Source organism: Salvelinus namaycush, chromosome 16 (genome assembly GCF_016432855.1).
Source record: "Salvelinus namaycush isolate Seneca chromosome 16, SaNama_1.0, whole genome shotgun sequence".
NCBI lineage: Eukaryota > Metazoa > Chordata > Actinopteri > Salmoniformes > Salmonidae > Salvelinus > Salvelinus namaycush.
This window is the reverse complement of record NC_052322.1, coordinates 32,995,898-33,008,406: the sequence shown is the minus strand read 5'-3', so window position 1 is coordinate 33,008,406 and position 12,509 is coordinate 32,995,898. Positions and strand designations below refer to the sequence as shown.

General features: G+C 49.0%; 1 protein-coding gene across 1 annotated transcript in view; it reads left to right on the top strand.

Moving 5' to 3' along the window:
• LOC120061638 (plexin-A1-like) overlaps positions 1–11,222 on the top strand; it is a 151,883-nt gene extending 140,661 nt beyond the window's left edge. The window contains exon 13 of the mRNA XM_039011540.1: positions 11,166–11,222. Within this exon, the coding sequence (XP_038867468.1) occupies positions 11,166–11,222 (57 nt within the window). The remainder of the gene's footprint in view (positions 1–11,165) is intronic.
• Positions 11,223–12,509: the final 1,287 nt, after the last annotated feature.

Here is a 12,509-nt window from a genome sequence, read left to right as displayed (position 1 = left end):
AGAATCATCGTTGTGGGTAGGGGAGTGAGAGATAGACTCATCGTTGGGGTAGGTGGAGTGAGTATGACTCATCGCTGTGGGTAGGTGGAGTGGAGTGAGAGATAGACTCATCGTTGTGGGTAGGTGGAGTGAGAGATAGACTCATCTTGTGGGTAGGTGGAGTGAGAGATAGACTCATGTTGTGGGTAGGTGGAGTGAGAGATAGACTCACGTCTGTGGGTAGGTGGATGTGAGAGATAGACTCGTTACTGTGGGTAGGTGGAGTGAGAGATAGACTCATCGTGTGGGTTAGGTGGAGTGAGAGATAGACTCATCCTGTGGGTAGGTGGAGTGAGAGATAGACTCATCGGGTGGGTAGGTGGAGTGAGAGATAGACTCATCGTTGTGGGTAGTGTGGAGTGAGAGATAGACTCATCGCTGTGGGGTAGGTGGAGTGAGAGATAGACTCATCGCTGTGGGTAGCTGGAGTGAGAGATAGACTCACTCGTTGTGGGTAGGTGGAGTGAGAGATAGACTCATCGTTGTGGGTAGGTGGAGTGAGAGATGGACTCATCGTTGTGGGTAGTGGAGTGAGAGATAGACTCATCGTTGTGGGTAGGTGGAGTGAGAGATAGACTCATCGCTGTGGGTAGGTGAGTGAGACATAGACTCATCATGTGGGTAGGTGGAGTGAGAGATATACTCATCGTTGTGGGTAGGTGGAGTGAGAGATAGACCATCGTTGTGGGTATGGTGAGTGAGAGATAGACTCATCGTTGTGGGTAGGTGGAGTGAGAGATAGACTCTTGTTGTGGGTAGGTGGGGAGTGAGAGATAGACTCATCGCTGTGGGTAGGTGGAGTGAGAGATAGATAGACTCATCGCTGTGGGTAGGTGGAGTGAGGATAACTCATCGTTGTGGGTAGGTGGAGTGAGAGATAGACTCATCGCTGTGGGTAGGTGGAGGTGAGAGATAGACTCATCGCGTGTGGGTAGGTGGAGTGAGAGATGACTCATCGTTGTGGGTAGGTGGAGTGAGAGATAGACTCGTTACTGTGGGTAGGTGGAGTGAGAGATAGACTCATCACTGTGGGTAGGTGGAGTGAGAGATAGACTCATCTCTGTGGGTAGGTGGAGTGAGAGATAGACTCATCGTTGTTGGTAGGTGGATTGAGAGATAGACTCGTTACTGTGGGTAGGTGGTGGAGAGATAGACTCGTACTGTGGGTAGGTGGAGTGAGAGATAGACTCATCCTTGTGGGTAGTGGAGTGAGAGATAGACTCGTTACTGTGGGTAGGTGGAGTGAGATATAGACTCATAGTTGTGGGTAGGTGGAGTGAGATATAGACTCATAGTTGTGGGTAGGTGGAGTGAGAGATAGACTCATCGTTGTGGGTAGGTGGAGTGAGAGATAGACTCATCACTGTGGGTAGGTGGAGTGAGAGATAGACTCATCGTTGTGGGTAGTGGGAGTGAGAGATAGACTCATCATGTGGGGGTGGAGTGAGAGATAGACTCATCGTTGTGGGTAGGTGGAGTGAGAGATAGACTCACTCGTTGTGGGTAGGTGGAGTGAGAGATAGACTCATCGCTGTGGGTAGGTGGAGTGAGAGATAGACTCATTACTGTGGGTAGGTGGAGTGAGAGATAGACTCATCACTGTGGGTAGGTGGAGTGAGAGATAGACTCATCGTTGTGGGTAGGTGGAGTGAGAGATAGACTCATCGCGTGGGTAGGGTGAGGTGAGAGATAGACTCATCGCTGTGGGTAGGTGGAGTGAGAGATAGATCATCGTTTGGGTAGATGGAGTGAGAGATAGACTCATCGCTGTGGGTAGGTGGAGTGAGAGATAGACTCATCGTTGTGGGTAGGTGGAGTGAGAGATAGACTCATGTTGTGGTAGGTGGAGTGAGAGATAGACTCATCGTTGTGGGTAGGTGGAGTGAGAGATAGACTCATCGTTGTGGGTAGGTGGAGTGAGAGATAGACTCATCGTTGTGGGTAGGTGGAGTGAGAGATAGACTCATCGTTGTGGGTAGGTGGAGTGAGAGATAGACTCATCGCTGTGGGTAGGTGGAGTGACAGATAGACTCATCGCTGTGGTAGTGGAGTGAGAGAAAGACTCATCGCTGTGGGTAGGTGGAGTGAGAGATAGACTCATTGCTGTGGGTAGGTGGAGTGAGAGATAGACTCATCGCTGTGGGTAGCTGGAGTGAGAGATAGACTCATCGTTGTGGGTAGGTGGAGTGAGAGATAGACTCATCGTTGTGGGTAGGTGGTGAGAGATAGACTCATCGTTGTGGGAAGGTGGAGTGAGAGATAGAATCGTTGTGGGTAGGTGGAGTGAAGATAGACTCATCGCTGTGGGTAGGTGGAGTGAGACATAGACTCATTACTGTGGGTAGGAGGAATGAGAGATAGACTCGTTACTGTGGTAGGTGGAGTGAGAAGTAGACTCATCGTTGTGGGTAGGTGGAGTGAGAGATAGACTCATCAGTGTAGGTGGTGGAGTGAGAGATAAACTCATCGTTGTGGGTAGGTGGAGTGAGACATAGACTCATCATTGTGGGTAGGTGGAGTGAGAGATAGACTCAATGCTGTGGGTGGGTGGAGTGAGAGATAGACTCATTGCTGTGGGTAGGTGGAGTAGAGATAGACTCATCGCTGTGGGTAGGTGGAGTGAGAGATAGACTCATTGCTGTGGGTAGGTGGAGTGAGAGATAAACTCATCGTTGTGGGTAGGTGGAGTGAGAGATAGACTCATCGCTGTGGGTAGGTGGAGTGAGAGATAGACTCATCGCTGTGGGTAGGTGGATGTGAGTATAGACGCATCGTTGTGGGTAGGTGGAGTGAGAGATAGACTCATTGTGTGGGTAGGTGGAGTGAGAGATAGACTCATCGTTGTGGTAGGTGGAGTGAGAGATGACTCATCGTTGTGGGTAGGTGGAGTGAGAGATAGACTCACACTGTGGGTAGGTGGAGTGAGAGATAGACTCGTTACTGTGGGTAGGTGGAGTGAGAGATAGACTCTCATTGTGGGTAGGTGGAGTGAGAGATAGACTCGTTACTGTGGGTAGGTGGAGTGAGATATAGACTCATCGTTGTGGGTAGGTGGAGTGAGAGAGAGACTCATCACTGTGGGTAGGTGGAGTGAGAGATAGACTCATCGTTGGTGGGTAGGTGGAGTGAGAGATAGACTCATCACTGTGGGTAGGTGGTGAGTGAGAGATAGACTCATCGTTGTGGGTAGTGGAGTGAGAGATAGACTCATCACTGTGGTAGGTGGAGTGAGAGATAGACTCATCGTTGTGGGTAGGTGGATGGAGTGAGAGATAGACTCATCGTTGTGGGTAGGTGGAGTGAGAGATAGACTCATCGCTGTGGGTAGGTGGAGTGAGAGATGACTCATCGCTGTGGGTAGTGGAGTGAGAGATAGACTCATCGTTGGGGTAGTGGAGTGAGAGATAGACTCATCGTGGGGTAGGTGGAGTGAGAGATGGACTCCATCGTTGTGGGTAGGTGGAGTGAGAGATAGACTCATCGTTGTGGGTAGGTGGAGTGAGAGATAGATCATCGCTGTGGGTAGGTGGAGTGAGAGATAGATCATCATTGTGGGTAGGTGGAGTGAGAGATAGACTCATCGTTGTGGGTAGGTGGAGTGAGAGATAGACTCATCGTTGTGGGTAGGTGGAGTGAGAGATAGACTCGTTACTGTGGGTAGGTGGAGTGAGATATAGACACATCGTGTGGTAGGTGGAGTGAGAGATAGACTCATCGTTGTGGGTAGGTGGAGTGAGAGATAGACTCATGCTGTGGGTAGGTGGAGTGAGAGATAGACTCATGTTGGGGTAGGTGGAGTGAGAGATAGACTCATCGCTGTGGGTAGGTGGAGTGAGAGAGATAGACCATCGTGTGGGTAGGTGGAGTGAGAGATAAATCATCGTTGTGGGTAGGTGGAGTGAGAGATAGACTCATCGCTGTGGGTAGGTGGAGTGAGAGATAGACTCATCGCTGTGGGTAGGTGGAGTGAGAGATAGACTCATCGTGGTGTGTGAGTGGGTAGGTGGAGTGAGAGATAGACTCAGTCGTGGGTAGGTGGAGTGAGAGATAGCTCATCACTGTGGGTAGGTGGAGTGAGAGATAGACTCATCGTCTGTGGGTAGGTGGAGTGAGAGATAGAATCATGTTGTGGTAGGTGGATTGAGAGATAGACTCGTACTGTGGGTAGGTGGAGTGAGAGATAGATCGTTACTGTGGTAGGTGGAGTGGAGATAGACTCATCCTTGTGGGTAGGTGGAGTGAGAGATAGACTCGTACTGTGGGTAGTGGAGTGAGAGATAGACTCATAGTTGTGGGTAGGTGAGTGAGAGAAGACTCATCGTTGTGGGTAGGTGGAGTGAGAGATAGACTCATCCTGTGGTAGGTGGAGTGAGAGATAGACTCATCGTTGTGGGTAGGTGGAGTGAGAGATAGATCATCACTGTGGGTTGTGGAGTAGAGAGATAGACTCATCGTTGTGGGTAGGTGGAGTGAGAGATAGACTCATCGTGTGGGTAGGTGGAGTGAGAGATAGACTCATCTCTGTGGGTAGGTGGAGTGAGAGATAGACTCATCGCGTGGGTGTGGAGTGAGAGATAGATCAGCTGGGTAGGTGGAGTGAGAGAGACTCATCGTGGGGTAGGTGGAGTGAGAGATAGACTCATCGCATTGTGGGTAGGTGGAGTGAGAGATAGACTCATCGCTGTGGGTAGGTGGAGTGAGAGATTGATCATCGTGTGGGTAGTGGAGTGAGAGATAGACTCATCGTGTGGGTAGGTGGAGTGAGAGATAGACTCATCGTTGGGGTAGGTGGAGTGAGAGATAGACTCATCGTTGTGGGTAGGTGGAGTGAGAGATAGACTCATCGTTGTGGGTAGGTGGAGTGAGAGATAACTCATCGTTGTGGGTAGGTGGAGTGGAGTGAGAGAAGACTCATCGTTGTGGGTAGGTGGAGTGAGAGATAGACTCATCGTCGTGTGGGGTAGGTGGAGTGAGAGATAGACTCATCGCTGGGTAGGTGTGAGAGGACAGATAGACTCACGCTGTGTGGTAGGTGGAGTGAGAGAATAGACTCATCGCTGTGGGTAGGTGGAGTGAGAGATAGACTCATCGGTGTGTGGGTAGGTGGAGTGAGAGATAGACTCATCGCTGTGGGTAGTGGAGTGAGAGATAGACTCATCGTTGTGGTAGGTGGAGTGAGAGATAGACTCATCGTTCGTGTGGGTAGGTGGGTGAGAGATAGACTCATCGTTGTGGGTAGGTGGAGTGAGAGATAGACTAATCTCTCTTGTGGGTAGGTGGAGTGAGAGATAGACTCATCGTGTGGGTAGGTGGAGTGAGAGATAGACTCATCGCTGTGGGTAGGTGCCTCCTTCACACCCATATACATCACGGACACACACCACCTCCTTCACACCCATATACATCACAGACACACAGACACCCCCCCCCCCCCTCCTTCACATCCATATACATCACAGACACACACAACCTCCTTCACATCCATATACATGACAGTCACACATCACCTCCTTCACATACAGATACACCACAGACACACACCACATCCTTCACATCCAGATACATCACAGACACACACAACCTCCTTCAAATCCATATACATGACAGTCACACATCACCTCCTTCACATACAGATACACCACAGACACACACCACTTCCTTCACATCACAGACACACACCACCTCCTTCACATCCAGATACATCACAGACACACCCCCCCCCCCCTTCACATCCAGATACATCACAGACACACACAACCTCCGTCACATCCAGATACATCACAGACACACACCACCTCCGTCACATCCATATACATCACAGACACACAGACACACACCACCTCATTCACATCCAGATACATCGCAGACACACACCCCCTCCTTCACATCCAGATACACCACAGACACACACCACCTCCTTCACACCCAGATACATCACAGACACACAGACACACATCACCTCCTTCACACCCAGATACATCACAGACACACACAACCTCCTTCACATCCAGATACATCACAGACACACACCACCTCCTTCACATCCATATACATCACAGACACACACCACCTCCTTCACATCACAGACACACTCCACCTCCTTCACATCACAGACACACTCCACCTCCTTCACATCCAGACACATCACTGACACATACAAACTCCTTCACATCCAGATACATCACAGGCACACACCACCTCCTTCAAATCCAGATACAACACAGACACACACCACCACCTTCACACCCATATACATCACAGACACACACCACCTCCTTCACATTCAGATACATCACAGACACACACAACCTCCTTCAACTCCATATACATGACAGTCACACATCACCTCCTTCACATACAGATACACCACAGACACACACCACTTCCTTCACATCACAGACACACACCACCTCCTTCACATCCAGATACACCACAGACAAACACCACTTCCTTCACATCACAGACACACACCACCTCCTCCACATCCAGAAACATCACAGACACACACCACCTCCTTCACATCCAGATACACCACAGACACACACCACCTCCTTCACACCCAAATACATCACAGACAGACACCCCCTCCTTCACACCCATATACATCACGGACACACACCACCTCCTTCACACCCATATACATCACAGACACACAGACACCCCCCCCCCCCCTCCTTCACATCCATATACATCACAGACACACACAACCTCCTTCACATCCATATACATGACAGTCACACATCACCTCCTTCACATACAGATACACCACAGACACACACCACATCCTTCACATCCAGATACATCACAGACACACACAACCTCCTTCAAATCCATATACATGACAGTCACACATCACCTCCTTCACATACAGATACACCACAGACACACACCACTTCCTTCACATCACAGACACACACCACCTCCTTCACATCCAGATACATCACAGACACACACCCCCCCCCCCCCCCCCCCTTCACATCCAGATACATCACAGACACACACAACCTCCGTCACATCCAGATACATCACAGACACACACCACCTCCGTCACATCCATATACATCACAGACACACAGACACACACCACCTCATTCACATCCAGATACATCGCAGACACACACCCCCTCCTTCACATCCAGATACACCACAGACACACACCACCTCCTTCACACCCAGATACATCACAGACACACAGACACACATCACCTCCTTCACACCCTGATACATCACAGACACACACAACCTCCTTCACATCCAGATACATCACAGACACACACCACCTCCTTCACACCCATATACATCACAGACACACACACCCTCCTTCACATCCATATACATCACAGACACACACCACCTCCTTCACATCACAGACACACTCCACCTCCTTCACATCACAGACACACTCCACCTCCTTCACATCCAGACACATCACTGACACATACAAACTCCTTCACATCCAGATACATCACAGGCACACACCACCTCCTTCAAATCCAGATACAACACAGACACACACCACCTCCTTCACAGCCAGATACATCACAGACACACACCACCTCCTTCACATCCAGATACAACACAGACACACACCACCTCCTTCACAGCCAGATACATCACAGACACACACCACCTCCTTCACAGCCAGATACAACACAGACACACACCACCTCCTTCACAGCCAGATACATCACAGACACACACCACCTCCTTCACATCCAGATACATCACAGACACACAGACACAAACCAACTCCTTCACATCCGGATACATCACAGACACACACCACCTCTTTCACATCCAGATACAACACAGACAGACACCACTTCCTTCACATCACAGACACACTCCACCTCCTTCACATCCAGACACATCACTGACACATACAAACTCCTCCACATCCAGATACATCACAGACACACACCACCTCCTTCACACCCATATACATCACAGACACACACCACCTCCTTCACATTCAGATACATCACAGACACACAGACACACACCACCTCCTTCACATCCAGATACATCACAGACACACACAACCTTCTTCAAATCCATATACATGACAGTCACACATCACCTCCTTCACATACAGATACACCACAGACAAACACCACTTCCTTCACATCACAGACACACACCACCTCCTCCACATCCAGAAACATCACAGACACACACCACCTCCTTCACATCCAGATACACCACAGACAAACACCACTTCCTTCACATCACAGACACACACCACCTCCTCCACATCCAGAAACATCACAGACACACACAACCTCCTCCACATCCAGAAACATCACAGACACACACCACCTCCTTCACATCCAGATACACCACAGACACACACCACCTCCTTCACACCCAGATACATCACAGACAGACACCCCCTCCTTCACACCCATATACATCACGGACACACACCCCCTCCTTCACACCCATATACATCACGGACACACACCCCCTCCTTCACATCCAGATACATCACAGCCACACACCACTTCCTTCACATCCAGATACACCACAGACACACACCACCTCCTTCACATCACAGACACACACAACCTCCGTCACACCCAGATACATCACAGACACACAGACACACACCACCTCATTCACATCCAGATACATCACAGACACACAGACACACACCACCTCATTCACATCCAGATACATCACAGACACACACCCCCTCCTTCACATCCATATACATCACGTACACACACCACCTCCTTCACACCCAGATACATCACAGGCACACAGACACACACCCCCTCCTTCACATCCATATACATCACAGACACACACCACCTCCATCACATCCAGATACATCACAGACACACACCACTTCCTTCACATCACAGACACACTCCACCTCCTTCACATCCAGACACATCACTGACACATACAAACTCCTTCACATCCAGATACATCACAGGCACACACAACTTCCATCACATCCAGATACATCACAGACACACACCACTTCCTTCACATCACAGACACACACCACCTCCGTCACACCCAGATACATCACAGACACACAGACACACACCACCTTCTTCACATCTAGATACATCACAGACACACACCCCCTCCTTCACACCCATATACACCACAGACACACACAACTTCCATCACATCCAGATACATCACAGACACACACCATCTCCTTCACATCCATATACATTACAGACGCACACCTTCTCCTTCACATCCAGATACATCACAGACACACAGACACACACCCCCTCCTTCACATCCAGATACAACACAGACACACAGACACACACCCCCTCCTTCACATCCAGATACATCACAGACACACAGACACACACCATCTCCTTCACATCCAGATACATCACAGACACACAGACACACACCACCTTCTTCACATCTAGATACATCACAGACACACACAACCTCCTTCACATCTAGATACTCCACAGACACACACAAACTCCTTCACATCCAGATACATCACAGACAAACACCAACTCCTTCACATCCAGATTCATCACAGACACAAAGAAACACAGCCACACATTCACACAGAAACACCCAATCTCCTTCACATCCAGATACATCACAGACACACACCCATCTTCACATCCAAATACATCACAGACACACACCACCTCCTTCACATCCAGATACAACACAGACACACACCGCTTCCTTCACATCTTGATACATCACAGACACACACCACCTCCTTCACATCTTGATACATCACAGACACACACCACCTCCTTCACATCTTGATACATCACAGATACACACCACCTCCTTCACATCTTGATACATCACAGATACACACCACCTCCTTCACATCTTGATACATCACAGACACACACCACCTCCTTCACATCAAGATACATCACAGACACACACAACCTCCTTCACATCCAGATACATCACAGACACACACAACCTCCACAATCATACCCACACAGACACGCAGACACACACCACCAACAACCACTACAACAACAACGATAGCGTGCCTATGTGACTGGCGTTGATAGCAGATCATAGTAGATGATTTGAAGATGCGTAAATATAAACCCTTCGTCAGTAAGCCATGTTTTGCCGAGCTTTATTGACATTGATAATAACAGTCTCCAGATTATTCCAACAAATGATCCCTTCCAACCCTGCGACCATAGAACTCATCATCATTTACCCTATCTTCCTCCCACCCCGCTCTCTTTCCCTCCTCCCTTCTAACCTATTTTTCTCTCTTCTCTGGTGAAGGGTTGAAAGAGACCAGGCCTTGCCTGTATAATAATTGCCACTTTATTGTCATATCACATTCATATCTGCAGTGTATGCCTGGCAGGCAGGACCAATGGCAGAACAGACAATAGACGGCTAAATGTAGCCCTGAGAGCAGGACTGATAACCACTGCACAGCACAGCTCAGCCAATACAACCAATCATCCACTCTAATCTCCTTCTGCAAGATTTAAACACTTCCCCCAGACACTCCACTTTATCTACTGCCGTTTTAGGACATAAAGTTAGATTATTTTTTATATTCTGAAATATCTATGATTAAACTTTATATTCTGAAATATCTATAATTAAACACAACACACCTAAATCAAATTAATGTATTTGTAAAATGGCTGCTATGTCACGATACAGCATTCACACTCACTCAAATTAAGTCCAACAAGCTACAGTACATACTGTGCATATTTAGCTATTTAATCAAACCTTTTTACCAGCAGGTGCATTGCTGTAAAAACAAATCATTAGAACTATAGCCAAGCATAACACACGGTTAAAGTCATTTATCTAACACTATACATCAGTTAAAATTCAATCAATTACAATGACAAATTTGACTCGGTACCGGTACCCCCTGTATTAAAGCCTCGTTATTGCTATTTTATTGTTAACTTTTTTATTTTTTACTTTAGTTTATTTTGTAAAAAACTGCATTGTTGGTTATGGGCTTGTAAATAAGCATTTCCCGGTAAGGTCTATTCGGCGCATGTGACAAATAAAATGTGATTTGATTTGATTAGTGCAACCTAATTTTGTTATTTACATAAATTACATGATTTTCATTGCACTGACTTGTATTGTGACCTCATGTGCCCGTAACTCCTCAGAGTTTTGCCTGTTTCTTTATGGAGGTCCTCGTATTCCCTGGAGGAAGTCTGCAGTAGCTGTCACGACTTCCACCGAAGGTAGTTCCTCTCCCTGTTCGGGCGGCGCTTGGAGTTCGGCGTTGCCGGCCTACTAGCCATCACCGATCCTTTTTTCCTTTTCTGTTTGTTTTGTCTTTTGGTTCTTTCACACCTGGTTTCATTTGCCTTCATTTCTGTGTGTATAATTACCCCGTTGCCTGCCTAGGTTTGTGCGGGAATATTCGTGCGATGTTGCTCGTTAAGGTTGTGCCTGTTTTGTTTTCACGGATTTATACTGAGTGTGTATAAATTTAGGAGCGTTGTTTTTTCCCTCCTTTCGTGAGTAACGGGTTTCCCTGTTGTCGAGGGCGTTTATTTTTGGTATTGTAACTTACCTACATGTTTGTGGACCTGCCAATTAAAATTACGCATCTCGGACATCTCTGCTCTCCTGCGCCTGACTCCTTCACCTACCTCTAAACGCAATCTTGTCACAGAATCCCGCACCCGCTTGATGGGGTCAGCAGGAGCTGACGCGCTCCCAACATCTATGGAGGAGCGCGTTCAACGCCACACGGCAGTATTACACCGTCTGGGGACCGCGATGGATCAGGTGATGGCGACGATGGAAAGATGGAAGAGAGGTGGCCTTCCTACACCTCCACCAGCCACACTCCAACCAGTCCCACAACCCTCTCCTTCGTTGCCTGGTCCCAGTGGAATTCGACTCGCGCTCCCGAGGGAGTACGATGGGACGGCGGCCGGGTGCCAGGGGTTCTTACTCCAGATGGAGCTATACCTGGCAACCGTTCACCCGGCTCCTTCGGGAGGTGAGAGAGTGAACGCCCTCGTCTCCTGCCTCTCAGGTAAAGCCCTGGAGTGGGCCAACGCGGTGTGGAACGATTCAGACTCGGCGAGGGACCACTACCCAGAGTTCACCCGCCACTTTCGGGCCGTGTTCGACCACCCACCTGAGGGCCGAGCGGCGGGTGAACGTCTGTTCCATCTAAGGCAGGAGAAGAGGAATGCACAGGACTTCGCCCTAGAGTTCCGGACCTTGGCCGCGGGCGCGGGATGGAACGACAGGGCCCTGATCGATCACTATTGGTGCAGTTTGTGCGAGGACGTTTGTAGGGAGCTAGCCTGTAGAGACACCACCCTCTCCTTGGACCAGCTGATAGACATGTCCATTTGGCTGGACAACTTGCTGGCGACCAGCAGACGTCCGGATCGGGGCCTGTCAGTTTCATCCCCCAGCCCCTCTGCTCCAACGTCCATGGAGCTAGGAGGTGCTGCAGCGAGGGCGACGGGAGGAGGAGCCCTTTC